Source organism: Carettochelys insculpta, chromosome 4 (assembly GCF_033958435.1).
Source record: "Carettochelys insculpta isolate YL-2023 chromosome 4, ASM3395843v1, whole genome shotgun sequence".
NCBI classification, from domain to species: Eukaryota; Metazoa; Chordata; order Testudines; family Carettochelyidae; genus Carettochelys; species Carettochelys insculpta.
The window spans coordinates 91,051,659-91,076,204 of record NC_134140.1 but is presented as its reverse complement, the minus strand read 5'-3'; the positions used below and the strand labels follow the sequence as shown (position 1 = coordinate 91,076,204).

At 40.7% G+C, this 24,546-nt stretch overlaps 1 protein-coding gene across 1 annotated transcript in view; it reads right to left on the bottom strand.

Annotated features, from left to right (window-relative positions):
- Window positions 1-12,248: 12,248 nt before the first annotated feature.
- The window catches only part of SLC7A11 (solute carrier family 7 member 11), an 86,374-nt gene continuing 74,076 nt past the window's right edge, over window positions 12,249-24,546 (bottom strand). Inside the window, exons 9-12 of the mRNA XM_074991928.1 lie at window positions 24,061-24,157; window positions 20,227-20,376; window positions 17,722-17,899; window positions 12,249-12,316 (exon numbers count right to left, since the gene is read on the bottom strand). Of these exons, the coding sequence (XP_074848029.1) occupies window positions 12,249-12,316; window positions 17,722-17,899; window positions 20,227-20,376; window positions 24,061-24,157 (493 nt within the window). The remainder of the gene's footprint in view (window positions 12,317-17,721; window positions 17,900-20,226; window positions 20,377-24,060; window positions 24,158-24,546) is intronic.

Genomic DNA, 24,546 nt, shown 5'->3' with positions numbered 1-24,546 from the left:
CTGATTAAGCTTCAGTTGGAGTACTGGACCCAGTTCTGGGCAGCACATTTTAGGAAAGATGCGGAGAAATTGGAGGTCAAGAGAAGAGCAACTAAAATGATTAAGGGTCTAGAAAATGTGACCTATGAGGGAAGATTAAAAGAATTGGGTTTGTTTAGTTTAGAAAAGAGAAGGCTGAAAGGGAATATGACATCAGCTTTCACGTACCTAAATGTTGTTACGAGGAGGAAGGAGATAAATTATTCTCCTTAGCCTCTGAAGACAGGACAAGAAGCAATGGGCTTAAATTACAGCAAGGAAGGTTAAGTTGGACTTTAGGAAAAATTTCCAAACTGTCAGGATAATTAAATACTGGAATAAATTGCCTACAGTGGTTGAAGAATCTCCATCATTGCAGATATTTAAGATTATCGTAAGACAGCTACTTTGTACTTCTGGATACTTGAGTACAATTAAGCCACAGCATGGTTGTACTTTCACTCAAGTACCGAACTTTACTCAAGTACTTTTACTCACGTACTTTCACTCAAGTACTTTACTCAAGTACTGTACTTTACTCAACTACTTTTACTCAAGTACTGTACTTTACTCAAGTATTTTTACTCAAGTACTTTACTTTTACTCAAGTACTTTCACTCAAGTAGTTTACTTCACTCAAGTGCTGTACTTCGTTACACTTTTTTCAAAGTAGCAGTAGGGGTAGTTGTTCCACCACCGGTTATAATCCTAACTTTTCAAGCAATAATGGCCTGAAGTTGGTCCAAGAGAAGGGAGCATTGAAGCTCGGAAGGGAGGTTTCTAGGAGGACGAAACAGCAATATAGAGTGAAATGCAATGAGGTGAGGAAAGCAGTCAGAATGGATAAGGCAAAATGGTTTAAGAAGCAGTGTGAAGCATACAGGGAGATATTATGGTGAGTGTGACACCAAGGAGGCGCATAAACTGGTTAAGAATATTAATAGGAAGCTGACAATGTGCTAGCAGCAGAGGCCCCACTCTGGCTGCAAGCACAGCCTCCCAGCTACTCCCAGCCACAAAAGCGTGGCTGAGGCCTCCTGAGACGCCACTGGACCTTATGGGACCTGCCTGAAGTCCCAGGACCCAACCCAGTGGTCAAATAAGTGACCCCCCTCCTCCCCCCACAACCACCTGGGCCAGGCCGGAGCTCCAGGATCTCCTGGGCCGAGGAGGCCATTCTTTTAGACCCCAGTGCCAAGAAGTTAAATCCCCCAGGGTACGCCCTCCTCGCTGCAGCCCTGGCCGAGCATGGACACCCCACCTGCACATGGGCTGTCTGGATGCTTTCTACCAACAGAACAGATCATGGTTTCACTTGAGTACAATTAAGCCACAGCATGGTTGTACTTTCACTCAAGTACTTTCACTCAAGTACTTTTACTCAATTACTTTGCTTTTACTCGAGTACTTTACTCAAGTACTGTACTTTACTCATCTACTTTTACTCAAGTACTTTACTTTTACTCAAGTACTTTCACTCAAGTAGTTTACTTTCGCTCAAGTACTGTACTTCGTTACACTTTTTTGAAAGTAGCAGTAGGGGTAGTTGTTCCACCACTGGTTATAATCCTAACTTTTCAAGCAATAATGGCCTGAAGTTGGTCCAAGAGAAGAGAGCATTGAAGCTCAGAAGGGAGGTTTCTAAGAGGACGAAACAGCATTATAGAGTGAAATGCAATGAGGTGAGGAAAGCAGTAATAATGGATAAGGCAAAATGGTTAAAGAAGCAGTGTGAAGATACAGGGAGATATTATGGTGAGTGTAAGACCAAGGAGGTGCATAAACTGGTTAAGAATATTAATAGGAAGTGGCAGCTGAAAGATGAGAACAACAAGGAGAAGGTTGTATCCCCACTCTTGAAAATTTCTAACCCTTCCCCGCTAAAAAGTAAGGGGAAAATTTCTCCAATTCAGCTCATGATATTTGAAAACATGATCGAGTCAATGCGCCCAAAACCTACAATTGAACATGCACACGGTTAGTTTGGTGTAAATGCAAGGCTAAGCCCACATTCATATCTTATATGCACAACTACCCATTTTACATGTGCAAATGTCCTAGTATCATTGCCCAGTTTGAGACGCCCATTTTAAAAATCTGACCATACCTATAGTTTTAGTACTTATTAGTTTCCTAACACACTTTTCGAAATTAGAGTGTGTAAATCAGAAAAAGGAGGCTGCGATCTATACTTGCCTTCAGATCTTTCAAAAGTGAAACAGGGTTAGCATTGCTAATGAATCAGAAGTATAGAGCAACCTATGCAAGCTACTCTTTAGGGGCTTGGCAGTGGAGATGAAAAAGTCCTAATAGCCTATGTTTGCAGTGTCTTGGGAAGAATTGCTGTGTAAGTACTTGAAAATCATGCAGTTATGTGAAAGACAAGAATAGTTTAGTTGGAAAAAAACCACTTTCAGCTGGTGTCTGCTGGATAACTTTTTTGTTTTGTTTTGACATCACAGTTCTCAAATACAAAAAAAGTTTGAAAAATATAGAAGATGGGTGAGCAGGTTTAAACTTAATGCAGATCTCATAAAATCTTTACTTGCAGTAAAGCCAGTAAAGGACACAGACACTCATAATCTGTAAATGAAGTCTGGGTGCACCTTAAGAACATAGAATAAATAAATGGAACACCACGAGATGTAAACCATGTATCCTCATGTAAAGGCTCAATCTGAAAGAAGTGCATTGGAAAACTGCGATGAAAACAGCGACTGAAGTTCTTGCAGCAAGGCTGTACATGAGTAAATATTGTCCATTACATTCAATAAAATTCATTGCTTCCACCCGGCTGCACACTACATATTGCAATGTTTGCCCCTAACAAAATGATTCTATACTTACAGGAGTGGCTAAGATGTTTGCTACATATTCAATGGATATCACAACCATAAAAACCCGAGCTGCTTTTCTTTACAACAGCTGTGTTACATATAAAATAAGACACAAATACAAAAATCCACAGTCCAAAGAACTTCAGTATGTCTATGCATAGAGTACAGTTTCCAGTTGTGGGTCAGTTTGGCATCTTTTATAAGCACCATGCTCACTTTATATCCAAAACTTTTTTGACACTTTTATAACCTTCAAATGTGTAGAGACTGAGAAAGAGCAAATACACTTCAAGACTTACTCACTCATCCACATAGTTCTCAGTCTACTGCACTATGCACATGCATTGATTAGTATCTCTAGAAGTCAGCTGGATACCACAATTAGGCAAGCAAAGCTTGCTACTAGTAAATTATACAATGTACTTTAGATCCAATTACACAGTAATGACTGAGTAGCAGATAGATACTGGCAGCTAAAACTGCCTCAAATGGTTTTCCCTGAGGCAAAGCCAGTGGACATCAGATAAAAATAAAAACTGCCCCAGGAATATTTAAACAGATACGTCCCATCCCTGAGGTGATAATACTATAAACAACAACTTGATGGACAAAAAGTGCATCACACAAATCTTTACAGCATTTTTAAAAAACAATTATAACTGTTGGTATTAAAAACCAACTGCATCTTTGAACTCAGGAATCTAATCCTTTGTCATACAGTTCACTGTGAGTTTCAGGATGCATTATGGGGCTTGTTACTTCAGGCTCATTTACTCTGCACACATCTCCAGATGTGTTGATTTTAACTGATGAGATGGGGTGCTGGAGGTAGGGGAACTTGGGGTCAGTAGCCCCCCAGTCTGAAGTTCTTTCCATCCTATAGAGGATGTAGAATTTCATTAAATGGCTTTTAGCACCCTCCTCCCCGCGCGTGCGCACACACACACACACACACAAAATTCTTCCAACACCACAGCAATGAGATCCCAGCAACATTAAGAAATGGGCATAGGGCTCAAGATGGGTTTGTTTTGTTTTTTTCATTTCAAAGATTTAGCTGAACTCTTGTGATTAGAAAAAGAGGTCTGAAGAAATGCTTACCAACTGGAAAACTGGGTAGCTCTCTATGTGATGGAGGGAATGCATGAAAAGTATGTGTTATGTTCACAGAGTACTGGTCCCAGCAACAGATGTTTCTGTAGCAACTTTATATCCTCCGCGATATGACAGAATGAAAATATTAAAGCCCAGTTACAGAACATAATTTTGCTAGCATTCATGTCAGAAAGCGTTTAAAGTGAACAAGCTCCCGGCTCTTTTGCATTTTTATTGATAACTGTATTTTTGTTGTTTGGGACATTTAAAAGAAACAAAATGAAATAAAACAACCTCATTGTGCTGGAAGGAAAAAATAAAAATTGTTTAAGTTAAATTTCCTTTCATTATAAAAAACACAAAACAAAAAATGTAAACAGGAATTGGCAGGTCAACTGTAGTTATATTTTCTTGGAGTTCCTGCCAAAGTTTGAGAATAACAGAGTCCATTATTCAATGCAAAACTCCATAGTCAAAGTGAACATACTAATATACTACACTTTAACAAAAACTGCGTGACCAGAAAATACCCAGTGTATACAGACTACTGACCACTAGCTTTCATCCACAAAGCACAAAGTAAAAAGACATTACCATTAATGTTGTGCAGCTTCATGAAACAATTGCCATGTTGGACATGACAGCTGAGATATCCTGTCTCAAAAGACATCCCAACACTTTAAAGAAAAAAAGAATTAAAGCCCCAAATGTAAGTCAGAAAACACAACTGTCAGTTCATTGAGCTTCATCTAAACACCTGTAACAAGATATTTAATGCAAGGCCAGACATTATCAGGACACCATCACTACAAAAAGCTAAGTGGCACAATGGAGGGAAGTTTACTCAAACATATGAAGCAGAAGTCACCTTTCATGAAGTGCAGAGCAGCCTTTGTAACCAAACATCTCATTACCAAATCTTGCCATTATCTTACAGTGTTCTTGTTAGTCCTAATTTATCAACCCCGCATCAGCCACCAAAAATGCTTGAATAGAAAAGCCAGACCACAAATGACTGGGCTCAGTTCTTCAGTAGTATGTGAAAGCAAACACAGCCTACATGCAAAGGGTGGGCACAAGAACAGATGACAACTCACATTCCAGGTAGTATACACTTCAACACACACTGTAGGTGGTGGAAAGGTCATCTGCACCACCCACAGGCACACTGGCAATTCTACGGTGGAGATCAGTAAGATGATAACAGCCTATAAAGGAGTGCCGTGCCTAAGAGTAGCCCGTCCAAGAAGATATTTAAAATAAAGGAATTCAGTAAGTGATACACCACATGGGATTACACCTATGTTGAGACCCACCTTCCCTGGGATGGGAGGAGAGTCTAAACAGAGGCACCTAAGATTAAGCTGCTTGTGAAACTATCTAAAATGGGTATGGTAGTCCCCATAGCAGTAGCTGATACCGGAAAGCACTGTGTGGGTTGCTAATGCACCTCTTCCATTATCTTAGACCACTATTTGTTAGCATTAATGCCAGGGTTACTTTGACTTGTCCTTTATGAGACAGTCTTCAGCAGCATTTCATACCACTGCTTCTTCCATGGAAGTCACACCTGCCTTATGGCAATTGGGATGGTGTAAAAGCAAGGCATGGCTATTAGCCAGTCTCCCCTGTGGCTCAATAGGATACATTGCTCTTGGCAGCCTCCACTTTTGAGTTATGTTTAAACATCTGCTGAAGCCCATCAGCTCACACACAAGGGTTATGTCTACACTAGAGAGTTTTGTCTGCTGTTTTCCCAAGGCATTCTGTCGACAGTAAATCAACAGAATGCAGCACTTTTGTTGATGTCTTATCCCACACCCCATGAGCTATAAGGCCTCTGTCAGCAGAGATCTGTTGGCAGAAAGCTGGTCTGGATGTTCCAGGGGGCCCTCTGTCATCAGACAGGGCTCCCAGGACACCAGGCAGCCCAGTCTGCTGTGCTTTCAGTTAGCTATTTTGTCGAGAGAACAGCAGCTGGGCAGCTTGGTCACAATCTGTTGACGAATGATATCTTCCAACAAAACCTTCTGTCAACAAATTGCTGTAACCTAGACATAGCCAAGAAGTTTATGGTCATTGGCCCGATCTGTGACTATTCCCATTGAGGTTTTTTTCTTTTTTTTTTTTTCTTTTTTTGTGCTGATGCTGTCAAAGACACAACAATTGCTTTAGCAAGAAAGGCTGTGCCTCAGTCTCATAATTAGTGGGTAAATTGCCACTGAATCCATGCAAACTTCACTTCCTGCGCTTGGCATTTTACGGATTGCAGAATCCTGACTGCGTTTAAACCTTATGAGGCATAACTTAGCCTGTCTATATTGGAATTAAATTCATTCTATGCTATTTGTTTCAGAGGTGAGCCCACTGAGTTTAGTAGCACCACATTAAATTCATCAGCCTGATTTTACTTGTTCTTATTCCAGTTCATTACTGTTATAATGGAAGCTAATTCCTCCAGTGCTTAGCTCCACCTCCCAGGACTACATCTACACCACGGGGAAGATTGACTCTGCCATGGTCGATCTTCCAGAGTTCGATTTAGTGTGCCTAGTGGGGACGAGCTAAATCGAATTTACAGGGCACACCCTTTGATCGCAGGACTCCTGCCCCTCATTAGGCATGAGGGAAGTTGATGGCTCCCATGGACCTCCCTTAGGCTACATCTATACTAGAATCACCCACAGTCTAAACAAGATCAAATTTCTTATAACTCTCTTTAGTCTATTCTAGAATACTCACATTAATACACAAATGTCATTGGACACAATGTTTGATATAGACATTGAACAAACCAGGAAATATATTAGCTGGAATGTCTTCTTCTTAAACACACACTACCTGTTTTCCTAGTATTCTTATTGACCAAAACTAGGCTAGAGCCTAATATAAAGGCTGTGTTTGCATTGGAAACTATGAAGTCTTTAGATAATATACAAAGTCCCTTACATCTCATTGCATATTATAAAAATGAGTTAGTCATCATACTAACAAATAATTTAAAACCTTTCTCCTTTAATAGAAGAAAACCTGATGGTCAAAATTATGATTTGCATTTGGAAATAAGAACAAAAGTATATTCAACCACATAGACTTATATTTCTTTGACTGTCTGCAATTAGAATAAATCTATAGACTTTTTTTTTAAAAAAGGTGTTGGGTTGCAGGGAAAAAGGAAACAATTTTCTTTTCTTAATTCAAAATTCTATTTTTTTTTAAAAAAACTAAAATGTAACCACAGTTTGTGCCAAAAATGGGGGAGGGGAGAAGGAGAAAGCTTTCAGGAAAAGTTCAACTGAATTTGTTTCCATTTAAAAAGAAATGTCATTGAAATTACAAAATACAAAACATTTAACCAATTCCAGTTAAAAGAATAGTACAACATTTTGTATACAAAATATATACTAATTGCGGACCTCGAGATTAAACATGTGACATGAAGTTGAAGGCCAAAATGGATATTATAACAGATATGCCTTCAAATCCTTTTTCATGTTAGCTATAATTGTTTAGTGTCTTGTTTGGAAGTTTTTTCCTTGTGAACAACTCCTGCTCACAGCAGCTAGGTCCTTAGTTGATTATGTCTAATCAGGTATATATTAGCTCATGGTAAATAGGTTTTGTGACTATAAGTAAAGCTATTATTTAATCTGCTAAAACCAAAGTAAAATATTTGGAAATCTGTACAGAAAGTAAATTATCTCTGTGTATTTAAAAAAAATGAAAGAAATTTGCATTTTTCTAGTAGCCTGATTGTTAGTTTTGTTTAAAAGTTTGCTCATTAAAACAGAATTTTAATACATGCATGGAAATACACACAGCATGAATTACATGTTTTTAGAACTGTACGTATAGGCAAGTTATGTTTCAGGCAAGCGTTTGGTTGCATAAAAAGATATAGGCTTTTACTTTTCAGAAAAATGCTACAATGTTACATGTTTACACTGATAAAATATACATTAACATCTTGTCAACGCTTATAACCATTTACAGTCCTTCAGTAATAATATTTAGATGTGACTAAAGAGCTCATGTAAACATGCAAACCGATTTTTAAAGGGAAAGAATGTTGTTTTTTTCTTTAAAATGTGGATTCAACATTTTTCTACAGAACTAGCAAGCACACTAATAAAAACCACATTTGTGCTTAGTCTGTCCAGCAGTGCTGTAAAGGGCATGTGTCTCTGGGCACCCCTGCTACTGCAATAGCTCTAGGCCCTTTTGTTTTGTCAGGCCCTGGGGCAACTCTTTCTTTGCTCCCCACATCAGCAGGCCTGCCAGCACCACGTCTGCTTCCCGAGAAACAGGGAACAGTGAGGGTGTAAAGGTGGTTTACCTAGGGCAACCATAGCTCCCTCTTCCAAATGTGGGACAGGGAGAGCCCCAGGGAGCTGAGAAGGAGACGTCAGCCACTGGACCTCTCCAGGAGCCCCAGAGAAGCAGCAGCCACCAATGACCCCTGGGAGCCCAGGGAAGTGGCAGACCCTGGAGCTCCCCAGGAGCCCCAGGAAAGCAGCAGCTGCTGGCCGTGCCCTGAAGCCCTGGGGAAGCTGCAGCTGCCAGTGCTCCCTGGGAACCTCAGGGAAGCAGCAAGCCCCAGCACTCCCCAAGCCCTGGGGAAGCCACAGCTGCTGGCCTTCCCCCAGAGCTCTGAGGAAGCAGCAGGGACAGGGCAGCAGCCCAAGCTCCCACTGCTTCCCCAAGGCTCAGGGAAGTCATTCCCTCCAGCAGTCGCTGGTGGAAGAGGTCAGCGGTGAGGATGGCCCAAATATAAGGCAATGAGTCCCTTTTTAAAAATAAGTAGGGATGCCCTTTTGGCATCCCAGACACAGGACCACATCCCAGACACAGGACCATCCCGTCTAATATGGGATGGATGGTCACCCTACTGCCACCCCCTTCCCTGGTCTGCAAACTGTTGTGCTGTCCAGGATTCACCTCAATCTCCCATTAAGTCTCTACATTGATAAAATTTTCATTCTCACTGACTTGAGTGGGACTTCTGCCTGCGCAGGGATTATCACACAGAACCTGAAAAGACCAACCCTAGGAAGAACAAAACCTCACTTCCCTTCTGCCCAGGAACTGGTGTTTTGATAGCAGCTGGCTGGTAAAGAGGCTTGAGGGTCAAAAAAAGTAGCATCAAAGTTTAAGGTTCTGATTCTTATCTACACTAGTAACAGTAAGATGCAAATCCTTAGCTCAATACTAGTTCCATTGATTTGAATGGGCTCAGGATTTGAGTTTAAATGCTGTTTTAGCGGATCTTTCTTAAAGGACTTGAAGGTAACAGCTTAGAAAATGTCAAGAGCAGCATTTAAGGATTGTTTTATATTATTTCTTTCTTCTGCTTTGTGCACCCATACCACATTGCTTCAGGACCCAACATGTCCTTTGTACTGACCTTTTGTAACTCAGAGGACAATCCATCAAAATATTTTTGCATTAACATTGTGTATATTCATGGAACTGAATAAAGTTAATTAGACTTATAAGTCCATGTGCCATTTTATAAATCACTGCTGTTACACAAGTGATTTTTCTCCTTTTAAATATGTGATTGCACTAAATTGAATTATTTTCCTTAGAACAATGGAATTGTATGAAGCAAATACTAGTGAAAAGTGATTGTTGGAACAGGCTCTCTTAAGACTTCTAAATTTCAATCTCAGCAATTATAACATGAAAAATACAACAATAAACTTAAAAGGGATCCAGTCAACTTAAAAAATCTGTCTGAAAATATTTGCCTACTGTAGTTTCAAACACTTAAGGTTATTATAACAAAAAAGAGATTAGAGGAAAAATATTGTCCTATTTACTTCGTTCATTTGACAGCACAGAGTCTCGGCAATTACTACATCTTCCTTGTTCTGTGGGTCTTTCACACAAACACAGGAGAGAAAAACAGTGCATAAAAAAAACTGGCAGAGAACTCAGAACAATGTGCCGTGAACAGACGTCAAACCTCATCTCTTTAAAAATTGATAACTTTGAGATCACAGCATCTGTTTAACTGTAAAAGTTTTGATAGTTCTCATGCTTCCATCAACAGTTACAAATTAAAAGATATATGCCTGTTTCATAAAGAGTTTGAAGAAGGAAGTGGTGTTCTAATAGGCAACACCTTTAAAAGTAGTGCAGTAAATAGCTAGTTATTTTTGTAACATACTAACAGTAAAATCTTATTGTAAGGCTGGAGTACTCTGACATACAGAACCATGTTCTTGAGCATTTAAATTTTAGTGTTCACCTACTGTGCAAAGTATTATTAACAGGAAAAGACAAACTAAGTCACAACTGAGCCAAACCCCACCCAAACAACAACCTGGATTTAAAAAAAAACCACTAAGCCTATATCTACACTGAAGGGTTTTATCTACAAAACTCTCAGAGTGCCCACACACAAAATGCATTTTGTTGAGTATGTTGACAAAACTTGGTACTTTCATCCACAGTGTTCTGCCTCTCCACCACGAGGCAGAGCTCCTCTCTCAACAGAATCTGCCAACAAAAAAGGCTGTGTGGATGCTCCTGAGGGCCCTCAGTCAACAGATAGGGCTTCCAAGTCACTGGGCAACCCTGTCTGCTGTCCTTCCAGTCACCATTCTGTCAAGAGAGGACTGAGAAGTGAGGCCACTTTTGGTCGACAGACCAGATCACTTTTTTGATCACTTTTGTGGGTGGCTGCACTCTGTTGACAGTTTTCTTTTAATCAAAAGATCTCGTCCGACAGTGACTTCTGTTGACAGATTGCTCTAATGGAGACATAGCCTGAGTCAGCTTGATTCTGAACCAAGTTTTGCCTTCAATTTTTGCAATCCCTTTTCCTTTGTAATCTCTAGTTTCAGCTGAATCTGAGAACCAATAACTAGGTTCTGTAGGAGAAAATTATTTGCTGATATTTCAAGGTCTAAGAACTTGGTGTGTGTTTAAGAAAACATCCCATAATTTCGGTGTATATCCAAGTCATTCAAAATCTTCTATAGTTTGCCTACCATTTAGTATGTTTATTCCAAAACAGCTCTCCTTCCTTGGACAAAATTCTGATTGATTTCACAACTGGTGGTATTCCCAATCGCACCTGTTAATCAACTTTTATTGACTTTAGTGGGAACTTTGCCTAAAAGAAGTCTACAGTCCCACATTTGCCTAGACTACAAACATCTGTAGTTCAGTGGCTGAATTTTAAATGTCTTGATTGGTTTGAAAGCATTTACACAATGGACAGCTATTTCTTATACATATACCATGGAAACAATAAAACTAGTGATAACTTTCAGGCAGGTAGAAACATTTTAAATTGGTCAAATTATTAAATATTAGAACCTATTTTCAGTTATTCAACTATTACAGAATTTCAAATCCACCACCAGGGAAACAAAGGGAGTAACTGCCCTGGGACCAAGTGATTGAAATGGCCCTGGACTCCTGGTCACTGCTGCTGGAGCCCTAGACCCTTTAAATCACTCCTGGAGCCCCACTCTGAGGACTGGCTGGCAGCGGGGAACAGCACAGCATGGCTTTCGCATGACCAAGTGCTGGCTGTTCCTAGGCCCACCCCTTCTAAGAGTATGGAGCCATTTCCCTGCACATGCACTTTGCCCAGGGCCCCTCCCCCCTGCAAGCCTGTTGGCTCCTCTGAGCAATTCTACTAGGCCACCACAAAGATGGGTGAAGCCACCATGTTTGTATGCGGGGGCCTGATGTGCTGCTTCAGTTGAGACACAAGAAGTAAAATATGGGTAAAGAGTGGAAAGTGTGGAAGAACAAGTTTGATCCAAACTTTTAGCTAAGGAGCTTTACTTCTCCTTTCTCTCCAGTCAAGAGTAAGTTCTTCACGAGCATGGTATAAGATACACTCTTTCCACTGTATCTGATTACAGAAACATTTCTGGAACAAATGGTCATTGACAATACAGTAAAATTTCCAAATTGAAGGATCTAAGGCTTGATGTAATAGAATATTATAAAAGTGAATTATGAAAGGGATTTTTCATGTTTTTCTGCTTGACTCAACTCTCCCAAAGAGTAGAGATGGGGTTGATGTCCACAAAAGTTCTGTGGCTTCTGTTATTTTACAACACAGATCAAGATGTGCTTTCCACAGACCAACTCTAAAGAAAATTGTAAAAATTGCAGCTCTGATAACCAATTCATTTTCAGGCTTCATTGCAATTGTGACTTGCTAGTGTAATTTACTGAACTTCCAGGAGGGGGAAAAAGACCTCCTCACTCTAATGACCCAAGCTGAAATGGGACTCCCAGACAGTTCCTGTTTCTTCAGGACATATACGATCACGATTTCAAGCGATCTTCTGCTGGGACAACTTCCAGGATGATTTGCAATGTTTCAGTTACCTTGTCTGCAAAGATAAAAGTAAAGAAACTGGAGATGTGTGGGAAGTAATCAAAGAAGATTCTGTGAGAAAAACTGCAACTCGCAAATATATGTGGCCATAAGTATTGAGATATACCAGTCATAACATCATAAAATGTCTAATTTAAAGAGCTCTATTGCTGTCTCCCCTTTTCTAATCACATTTTGCTCAGCTCTGTGCCAAAGGAGGCAATTACAAATTATAGAGTAGTTCTCATTTATTAGAGAGACTTTTCTATTTAGACATTATCTCTAGAGAGCAAATTTTCTGCATAGCTGTTCAGCTCACAACAAATAATGTTAATGTTGGAATAAAGGCCCAAATATTCTGTGATGCACCCATATTCTGTTGTCAGAATCTGCTTGTTCAAAATAAACCTAATTAGTTAGATACATAACATCTCTACACTGGTTTAACCATGTCACATGTTAGAAACAATTTCCTTTTCTTCTTTGTAACCTATGCTATTATTAAAGATAAGTGTCAGAGATAAGGAGGATTTGTCCTTTAGGTGGATTTCCTGTTCACACTGGTGATTCATATGTGAGCACCAATCATATAAATATTGACCCAATAAAGAATTGCTTGTTCCTCATGTTAGACTGCCAGGCATCTTTGCCAACAGAGGGCCTGCTCAGCACCTTGTGTAGTCACTTACACCAGTGCAAAGTAAGGGCAATATGGGTGCAAAACTCTCATTTTGATCTATTAGTGTTTTACACTCACTCTGCAGAGGCGTAAATGACCCAGTTGTCTCACAACAGAGAATCTCTCTCTACACCACTTTTCTTCTCTGCCCTTTTGGTTGGGGTAGGAGTTTGAATACAATATGCAAAGTCAGGCTTTCTTTTCTTTGCATGGTCATCTGGATTATGGCAGTGAGAAGCTGCAAACATTAATGGTTCTTATGTGCTTTAAGCAGTGTCCAGGGATATTGGGTCTGATTCTCATTTACACTAAGACCCTACTTATACCATTCTGGTACCACCTGGCATATTTGTATCCATTGTAAAGCCCATATTTTCTACTTCCAGAGCAGTTTAAAGCAGTGTTTCTTAAACTTTTTGAGACCATGGAACACCAAAAATAGTATTTTTATGCAGAACACCTGTAAAAATAAATCATCACATGCCACACACACATTGGCTGACATCAATCAGCTGACTGACAGCGTTGCCTCCACTCTGGCATAGAGCATGTGCCACATGTCATTGCTAGTTGCTACACTGTTGTATAGACAGGAGAAGATGAGAGGAGGGGGAGGCTAGCACAATGTTAGTTCACCTTGCAGTTTTGCCAGACTACTACTGGTCTCATGAAATGTAGAAAAAATGGTGTTTTGGTATTTTCCATTACTGTAATCATAGTAAAATGGTAATTTATTGTAAAACTGGATTATTTTGCCAAATGCTAGCAGCCCACACCTGCAAATTATTCACGGAACACTAGAGTTCCATGGAACATAGTTTAAGAAACAGTGGTCTAAAGGACCCTTAGAATATATGGCTCGTTAGCATCCAGGCATCCTATGCAGGAGCTCAAAGTTATCTATAACCACAGAGTAATGGCAGGGATTGGAAAGGAACCCTCAGTAAAAGCAATGATTTAGTGGACATGCATATGTCAGGACAAGGGATCGGCTGCTCTTCTCCAGCATAAAGCTGAGATGAATTCCTGTGGAGCCTAACCTCATTAACTCAGCTGTGCTGAACATATCATGCTATACCATGACTGGGCAAGCGGTACCCTCTGATGTTGGGAAATCGCAGTTAAAGAAATGGGTGGATTTTACATGTACAATATACCTGTACCCTGACAGGGACTCAAGCTACAATATTCAGAGCTATTGATGAATTTTAAACTCATCAAATGTTGGGACTAGTCAGCCCCATTATAAAGAGACTGAGCACATGGATCCAAAACTTAAGGCTGCTAACAAACACCTCCCAAGTTCCTGTGTTTTGGCTCATGTCCACCTCTGATCTCTGTTACATTATTTTCATTATTGGTCTAGTTTGGTAGGGTGCCACTTTTCTTGGATCTTTGGGTTTAAGTTAATTCTGTAAAATGTAAGAAAAAAGCCAGGTAGAGGTATGATGTGTCAAAGTGTAACTGCCCTCAGGCAGACTCAAACCTCAGACCTCTGGAGCTTAGTGCAGGCACCTCTACAGTTTGAACTAAAAGCCAGCTGCCTCTCAGCTTAGGCAATAGAGGATACTTCTTTTTTCTCTGTGACATGGTCTAGGTGCTACAACATGAGACAGTGACCCACACATAGGTGTGTGGGTTACATAAGCACTTTGGGTAAAACTATGTCATATGAGTCCCATACTAGGGAAATGTTAACATATTAACTGTTTGGTTCAAGATTAGACAGAGATACAGACAGAGACCGAGGGAGGGAGGACAGGGCAAACTCCAACATCTTTCTAGCCACCTGCATTGGCCAGACATATTAATTTCACGGTGAGTGAGTTATTTTTATTAAAGATGGCAACTTTATAAGTAAAAAAATACTCATATTGCAGTCTCTGTGGGAGATAATCTAAATGCATTATTCAGATCCAGGCTCATCAACCAGGGGCTCTGGCCCCTTTGACGTGCCAATAACACTGCTCTGTCATTCTGCACGGATGTGGGGGGCCCAGTGCTGTGTTCCCAGGAGCACTAAGGCTAACTACCCTTTGGCCTTGCCCCTCCACCATTAGCCCCATCCTTCGGGGGATGCAGAACAGGGGCCCCTCCAAGTTTGCGTGGGGGCCCCGATGGCTGTCGGACCTGCTGTTCAGATCTCAGAGAAACATTATAAATAGACTTATCCTAAAACAATGCATGTGAAAAAATGTTCTTTGGTCATTACAGTGCAGCAGTATCAACTCCTGAAAAATAATAATTTTTTTTTAAAATTACTTCAGGGGTATTCCTCACTGCTTACCCTGAAACAAAGCTGTTTATCACCTCCTCCCCATCTCAAAACTGCCAGAATCCATTTTCTCTACCTACTATTGTTACTATAAGAACAATAAAGGCCAAATGAACAAGCTGTTTCTCCCACATGACAAGTGTCCATTGCTTTCCCCTCTGAGCCAGCACTGTGTGAATGCATGTGTCACAGAGGCATCTGGCTTTACTTCCTGCATGAGGATCCAGTGTTGTCCGCACAACTAGAAGAATCAGCCGGTAGAAAAGATCTAATGTATTTCCAATCTCCCTTAAAGAGAATATTTTCCTTTCACCTGAGTAATGTAGTTCAACACTGGCATCCTGTGGCCACAGAGTTTCAAGTAACTATGCTGCAAAACCTTAGAGCCTCTTGCCACAAAATGCAAACAAGTCCTATTGGCTTATCCAGAAAATATTTTCTAGTTCCAAAGCTTCAAGACAGAGAAATTATAAATTAATATGGGCATTACCTACTCAGAACAGGGTTGCCCAGTTGCTGTTTGGGTTTCTATTAAATTGTTTTCATTTGTACCAGTACTTTCTGACACCATTAAAAACAAAGTAGGAAGCAAGTGATTATGGCACAGCATCTAATCCATATATTTATTTTAAGCTTTTGCCTAAAACACATTAAGGGCCAAATTCTGCTCTTCTTACACTGACTAAGACTTTAACAGCACAATTGACTTTAATAGAACTGCCCCAAAGTGAGGTCTTACTCAGCACATGCTGGCAGGCACAATTGTTGGCAGAAGTACATGCTTCACGCACACCGATCTCTTGAGCTACTTTATTATGACGAGCTCATTTTAAAAGCCCAGTAAAGTCCAGCAAAGTGAAGCTGGGGACAGCCCTTCTTTTTCTTTTTTTAAATAAACTGTAGTGGGAAAGTCAACATCTATTGAAATCCCCATCTTTCACAAAATGTCTGCAGCATAAAGCATGCTTTTCTCCCAAGTTTGCTTAAGAAATTACTCACCTTTTCTCAAATCTCTTAGGAGATAGTTTTCAGTGCAAACAAAAAGATAGGCACTGCTCCCTGATGAAACCTCGCAAAATAGGGCTGAGCAACAAAAGTAAAAAACGGAGTGGGACAGGCTTTTTAAACTAACCAGGCTGTTTTATCTGTCTAACCAAAAGAATCTCAGGGCTCTGTTCCCCAACACATCAAAAATGTCATGTCCTTTAAAAAAAGGTCCAAAAATAGTATAGAAACAATTTCCTCAGTCAGATGAAGATGTTATTTAAAAAAAATCTGTGTTACTTCCAGAATATATGTTGGAACTCATTCAAGGAAATGATGTAAACAACCATCATGACAATATGTCTAACGTAGAGTATTTTATCTCAGAACTTTATTTTTTATAGCCATGAAGAGCCACATCACCATCTACTATCTGTTTTAACAAAGGGCTTGGTTCCAGCATGCCCTACTTTTAACTAAGTCCTATGGAAGCCCATAAGTATTTGGTTTGAGTAGTGTGAGCAGAATCAGGCCTATATTCAGGACAATATTTTAGACATCAGAAGCTGTTGTCCTCTCGTGGAAACATTTAATCTATCAGAACAGCCAGAAGACTGTGGTCAGTAAGTTAAATGGGACCAGATACTTGCTTTGTGGTGAAGAGGGGCTCAATTATCTGAAACATCTCATTTAAAAAAAGAGCTTGACGAGCTGAATGGTTTAAAGAATGAACTGGCCGCAGACATGGTCCTTTAATTATCTGCTGTTTAGTTTAACTGCGGGCAATTAGTTACAGCATTTGATGGAAAAGCAACTAGCTCTGCCATCCCTGTAAAACAGTGGTTTTCAAAAGGTCTTCTTTGGAATTATCATGGAGTGCCTGACCCTTTAAGGGGACATGGCTCTCAGTCCCATCTACGACATTGTTAACTTGCTGCCCTGGATAAAAGGGCTTAATCAGGTGTCTGTCACAGACAAGGGAGAAGCCTGGGTAGTCAGATGCCAGAAAGAGGACTGAATAGAAAATGAAAACATCCAAGAAAGAAGCAAGCCTTGGGAGTTGCTGCTCACTAAAGAGCCATCCCATGAGAGTTCAGGAGGGATTAAGAGGGAGAACAAGAAAAAAAGAGGCTGGGAGTGGCAGAAAGGTGAGATGGAGAGCTGAAGTGTGTCAAGTTCTATGAGTTACTGAAGATGGACCAGACCCTCAAAAAAGAGGAACTACATCCAGTTTGAAACTGGCAAGACATCTTTGGCTTTGTGTTTACATTTGTGCTTTGATAGCCTGGAAAGGGTGGAGTTTTTGTAACTTACTGAGCTGGAGGGCCAAATCACCTCAATGGACAAACTAGGCTGTGGAGTTTTTGAGGAAACTTAACAAGAGGGAATTGAGGCACAGGTTTTGGAGGTGGCAAAGCTATTACAGTAATAGACTATACAGTTCTGAGAAAGAGAGAAGAGTCCCACATTAATGAGGACTTACCTAAGAGCCTTCTGAACCATCTTGGCTTGTTGTCCCATATGATAAAGAGGTAGTAGGCAGGGACACCCGTCAGGGTTATTGCAAAGCCTATTCCCGTATTAACAGGATCAGAGTAAAGTGACAGTGCAACCATGAAGAGGCAGATGAAGGAAAACAAAGCTGGAATAAATAGAGGCACCTGTAACATAGGCAAAAGAAAAAACAAAGAAAAAAAAGTTATTACTTCTCATTAACCTTGATTACTGAATGACACAGTAAATTATCGTCTAGTAAATTATTTTGTTAGTTTTTAAAGTGCTACATGACTGATAAACATGTTGGCAGGAGCACAATACTTCAGAACCTGTCGGTTACAAATGCTATCAAATAACCTTTTTCTTTGGCCAAATATCAATCTTCTGCTCTTCCAGACAGATTTTGTTTTGTACCTTAGGAAGGATGTCAATGCCATGTACATAATGATATCCTTCCTAAGGTACAAAACAAAATCTGTCTGGAAGAGCACAAGATTGGTATTTGACCAAAGAAAAAAGATATTTGTTAGCATTTGTAACCTACAGGTTCTGAAGTACTGTGCTTCTGACAACATGTCTATAAAGTTATCAGTCCTGTAGCACTTTAAAAACAAACAAAATAATTTATTAGGTGATGAGCTTTCGTGAGGCAGACCTACTCCTTCAGATCTGGAAATAGATTTAGCTGATTTCTAAATCTGAAGAAGTGAATATGCTCCACAAAACCTCATCACCTAATAAATTATATTGTTAGTCTTTAAAGAATGACATAACTGCTTTTTTGTTCTGCGAAGATACAAAGATGAAGATGTAATTCTCTGCAACCATTCGCCTAAGTTATCAGTGTCACTCCGAAAACAGAAAAAAAAAAAGCAATTAATTCTCTCCACTTTTGAAAGTGATGCTGTAAGCTGTCTTTTCACCTCTTGGAAGGAAGTGCCCAATACTGCTGCTAACTGGATGCCTGGTGTAATGCGGAACTCTCAAGAGATGACCCCTTTGCCCTTCGACATTACCAATTCTCTATTGTGCCCTGTCAGTGTTATAAAAAAGAAATTGAAGAAAAATGTGCTAAGCTGCTGTCCTTTTGTTTACATGCCTAAAAGAATGCAATAAGACAGACTTGTTTTCTAAATAAATTTCTTTCCCATATTCAAATAGGTATATACTTTTGCTACTCGTTGGCCATATCTACCCATGCCCCTCCCTTTCAGAAGGGGCATGTTAATGAGGCACTTCAGAACAGGTTAATGAGACGCTGACATGCACATTCAGTGCCTCATTAGCATAATGGCAGCTAGCCACACTGCTAAAGTGCTGCTTTTGAAATTCAGACGGGCTGTAGAAATGCGGGTGCTTTGAAATAAACCCCACACTTCAACATTCCCTTATTCACAATTTGTTTTGGTTTTAGGAAGAAGGAGCTTTCAAAGTCTGGGTGGGGGGCCTTTCAAGAGGCCCCCCATCTACATAGGCAGCGTGCATTGCAAAAGTGGCACTTCTGAATAGCGCGCTGCTGTCCTTATGCTAATTAGGTGTTACATATTCTTGTCAGCACCTAATTAACATCTTCCAAACAGCCTCATTAACATGCCCCCTCCAAAAGCAGGAGGAACGTGTAGATATAGCTGCTATGTATTGTCTGGCTTTACATGTAACCTCACTGGGAATATTCACATAGTAAGGGACTACTCAATATAAATAAGGGTAGCAGAATCAAGGTTGGAATAAGTAGGCCAAATTTTGAGCAATTTTTTCTGGGTGCAATTCAGCGCTCACACATAAAGGGGCCTGCAATCAGTGGTGCGCACAAATATCCGTAATTTAATGTTTGTACCTGATAATCATGAATGATGTGGAGAGACTGGGAAAAGAAAAGAAAAAAATCTGCTTTTGATGTTTAACTATTACTATATGTGCCTGACATTAATTTTCATTGCAAGAACATGGATTACACTGTTTGGACCTGTAAAACAGTGGCTAGACTGAGGCCCAGATGATGTGCCCCCAAATACCGGCCATTTGAAAGATACATAAGTGTGCACAATTGGGAAGTATCTTCACAAAATTTTCTAGATTACAGATACGAGCCAGAGCTTAGAACCTACCACTTTACTTCCTCAACACAACGTGAGCACGAGCAACAATGATCAAACATCTCTTTCACACACCAACTTAAATATAAACATTTAACTCCTTCTCTCCTAATCCCACCAACAGGGAACGAGAAAGACTTCTTCTCTAGAAAGAAGCATGGCTGGATTGATATTTTTGTGTTTCTTTAGAGATCTTGTAGAGAAAAAAAAACGGAAATTCTAATCTTAAACATTTAAACTACAATAAAAGATTAAATTGTGTAAAAACTGCTCACCTGAAAGTGGTCAACATTTTACCCCAGAAAATCTGCTCCCTTATCATCAGGCTGTGGACTAGGGAGGGTTAAGTACAGGGACAGAGATTTATGTAAAAACATTCAGATTGCAGATGTTACCTTAAAAGGACGAGGCATGTCAGGCCGTTTATATCTGAGATAAATCAGGCCAGCAACTACCAGTCCAATAAAAAGCCACCTGGCAAAACTTAGAAAGGTCAGGAGGCTGTAGAGATCCCCAGTGAAGAGCATTATCATTGTTAGAGGGTGCTGCAAAAGAAATTCAGAGCATAAGAGGGTCTTAATGCCCCAACCACTTTTATTTACATCAACATCTTTTAATCAATAGAATGGATTTCATCCCATAACCAATCACTAACTGCACATGCATGGCATCTCTGAAATGCAATCACCTCTTGAATGAAGAGCAGCAGCTAATGGTCACACAGAAAGATATACACAAGAGGCAAAGGGGAAATTTCAGTCAACACTAGGACTCACTTCTACCCTTATGAGAAGTGCTCTGAGATCTTTAATGTGTATGCATCAGGTTATGTCTAAATTTGACTTTTGCACTTTGGCAGTCAATTAAACCTGTAGTTCTGAACACGTTTCTAAAGACAGGGTGGACAAACTAAAGCCAGTGGGCTGCTTCTGGTCAGTCAGTTCTTTTAATCCAACCCTCTAGTTTCCACTAGGAAGTGGAGCTGGGGACTTGCTCCGCTCCATCCACCTCTTGGAAGCTGTGCCATATCTCCCTTCTAGCTGGCTCCTAAGATTAGGAGGATCCAGGGCTCCATGCACTGCCCCTTCCCCAGACACCACCCCCACAGCTCCCATTGACTGGGAATTGCTGCTAATGGGAGCTGCAGGGGCAGCACCTTCAGAAGGGGAGGAACAGTACACAGAGACACCTGGCCAGATCTGTGCGTAGAAGCCAGCCAGAAGAGGGGACGTGCTTGAGGAACTAAGTGCAGTCTGGAATCTGCATCCTTGTCCTGATTCCCCTCCACCCTCTGAAGCACTCGATCCCAGCCTGGAATACTCTGCTGCCCATTCAAACCCCTCATCCCTAACCACATCCCAGAGCTAACTCCCTGGGTTGGAGCCTTCAACACCCCATCACCCATGCTCCACACTCCTGCCCCTGCGCAGGGCCCTCTCCTATCCTCCAAACCCCTCAGTCTCAATTCAGAGCCCTGTTCCGCTCTCCAAGCCCTATATCCCTAGCCCCATCTCAGAGCCTGCATTCCCAGCCAGAGCACTATCCACACCCACACACTGCAACCCCCTGTCCCAGCCTAGCTCCCCCTCCCACACCCAGGCCTCCTCATTCCTAGCCCTACCCCAGATCCCAAAGTCCCAGCCACAGTCCTTACCCCCGCCACACCCCATCCCAAATTCATGACCATTCATGACAATTTCCATTCCATGACAAATCCCAAAAGTTTGCCCACCCCTATTCCAATTGGTAGTGTGGAAACTCTCCCCCACCCGCAACTGTGGCATGTTTTTCTACACTACAAACTTTTTTTTTTTTTAATCACAGGGATCAGCTAAAATTAAAGAATGAACCTTCATAGCCTCGGTCAAATGGCGAGACAGCATTCTTACTAGCTTTTACAAACTTGTTCAGTATCACAATAATGCAACGTTAAAATGACCAGGGTAAATAAGCTCTCAGTTTTTATCTAGCCATCCTGTACATTTGTGAATGATGGGCTAGGTCACCCCGGCTGCAGGCTATGCATTCATGGCCACAGGAAAGAGTGAAAAATCCTAGGGGAGACAGGCTGTGTAGTTTTTACTGAGAGTAGCAAGGCAAGATTGGGGTGAGGGAGGGGATTAGCCTTGCTTGCTAAATTGTGATAAAAGCTACCTCCACCTCGTGTCCATTAGGATATTACAGCAAGAGCTAGTTAAGCTGTATTAGTTTTGTCCACTGAAAAACAAAACCACACACACACACATTTTCAGCAGTAGAGATATAGCTGAGATTTGGACCTGGAGCGTAAATATTTCAAACACAGGGCTAACCCTGCTGAGCACTCCTTTTACCGCCAGTCCATTACACAGTGCTCAGAACATGCTAGGTTCTTTACAAATAAAAGAGATGGGACAAAATCCACATCCTACTGAAATTAAAAAAAGAGTTTGGCCCTTGACTTTTATGAGGACAAGATTTCACCCTAAAAATCTGTTGTTGAGCATGATGCTGAAATTCAGGGCAACCAAAGGTAGAGAAGGGTAATCAGAATAAGACCCAGAAAGGTTACCAATAGGACCACACAGTTACTTGGGCTTCCTACATGTAGATTTTGATCTTAAGAATGCGTCTTGCCACAAATAAGCAGGCATGTAATAAGCAATATCTTCCTCACTTTCTGTACCTGCAACCTTTCCTTCTCTCCACCAGATAAGCTCACTGCATTGTTGTAGTGGTCAGCATAACAAACAGCATGGAAAAAAGCAGAATGTGTAACTGGTCCTAGCACTATAAAAAGGAACTCAGGGAAGCTGCACTGCCCCTTGTGCTAAACAAAAATCTAAATCACAAAATAGCCAATAAAATATTAAGCAAAACAAATGGAATATTTCAGGGAAAATCAAATCTCTCAAACCCAATTTTCAAACTTGGACACCCAAATTGCTACACCTGCATCTGATTCTGCTGTAGAGAGATGTTTAAACTGATACACACACATCCCAAGTGCACCAAATACTGACTTGGGCACCAAAATTGAAGTGTAAACTCAATCATTTCATGGATGGCTACACTGCAATTGGGCACGTGACTGGAGCTCTCTCTAATCTCACCAGCACAGGTACCAACAACAGTGAAACCATGACAGCATGGAAGCAAGCACAGTAGGTATCCATGCTCCATTGTGGGCTTGTAGTTGAGGAGCTAGCTTATCCAGCTGTAGTTCTGTTGCTATTAGCACCTGTGCTAGCCAAACTAAAGTTAGCTAGATTATATCAGCACATGCTGCACCTGTGTCTGACTGTGCTGTAGACAGGTCTTTAAACTGATACAGGCATATCCAAAATGCACCTAAGTATTGACTTATTCTCAAATCTTACAATCTGACTGGCACAGGAGATTCCTACACCAACATGGAGTCCCACTCGGGTCAGTGGAATTTAGCAGGGATACAGGAGTTAAGCCATCTGACGCAGAGAATTGGTTCTTTGGGGCAAGATGCTGAGACCGAACCACAAGTGGAAAAATTTATTTCTAGACATAAAATTAGGCAATTGAGTTTGAAAATTAGGGCCTGAGTGATTGTTTCTTTTCACCCTGAATGCTTTGCTGCATAACTTATCTCCCATGTGAACACGGAGGCATCCTTCAGCTTCCAGTCTGTCTTAAGAATTGGTAATTGACCCATAACCATGCTACCTGCTGCTTTTCCTTTCTTCTCATAGCTGTTCCACAGTTGTTTCTCTTACCCATCTCTTCAGACATACACTCCCACAAAAATTAAAAAGCAATCAATGCAGTGGTCAGGGCTTCCCCCCTGCATTAGCTTTGTATACAGCTGCTTGCATTTTTTCACTTTTGGGTGTTCTCAGGCACTACTGTTGAGCTGAGCTTCCAATTACAGAAATTTGAATTTTCTTTCTCTGCTTCCTTTTCAAACGAGAATTCGTGTCACTGAAAGGGGCCCAACTAATCACTTCCTTTCAGCCTTCTAAATCCTTAGAAATAAAGTGTAATGAGGCAGAATTTAAGTAGCATGCTTCAGGGAATAAAGTGTTACCATCAGAAACACAAAGGAGGAGGCACTAGAATAGACCACTTCAAAGTCTCATTCTGTGCCCACACTCCTCTGTCCCTCACCAAATCCCAAAACAGAAATCAACAAATCAAACTCTAGCAGCACCCCACATTCTGTTTGCATCTTCCCATGAAAGCAATCTTGGGCAGGAACATTTGTTTGTATGATTTACCAAAACAATGACAGCTGGCAGAGGAGTGTGCTTGCGGATATGAATCATGGAGAGAATTTCCGGAAGGTGACCCTCACGGGATGCAACGTAGAACATCCTAGTGGGAAGTAAATGTGAACAGATTTTAAATACCCTTATTACAAAAAAGAGTCAAAATCAGCTCCCTGCAGAGACAGAACACGGTGAAAGTTATCCTGAGCGGTACTATTTATTTTTAAGATGTTCAGATTTTAAGTGATGTTAGAAGCTAATCTAAAGAATATCAATCTTTACAAGCAGTTAATATTAGTGTTTTCCCACATTTCCCACAGAAATAAAGCAATAATGAATTAAGTATTTAATTAAAGGCTACTCCTTTTAAAGCCATTCATAATGTTTTAGCAATGCGTTAATAATGCCAAACACAATAAAAGTCATAACAACTATCATAGCCAACCTCTCCTGATATGCAAAAGAATTAATCCTGGCTTCATTTGAACTCCTTGG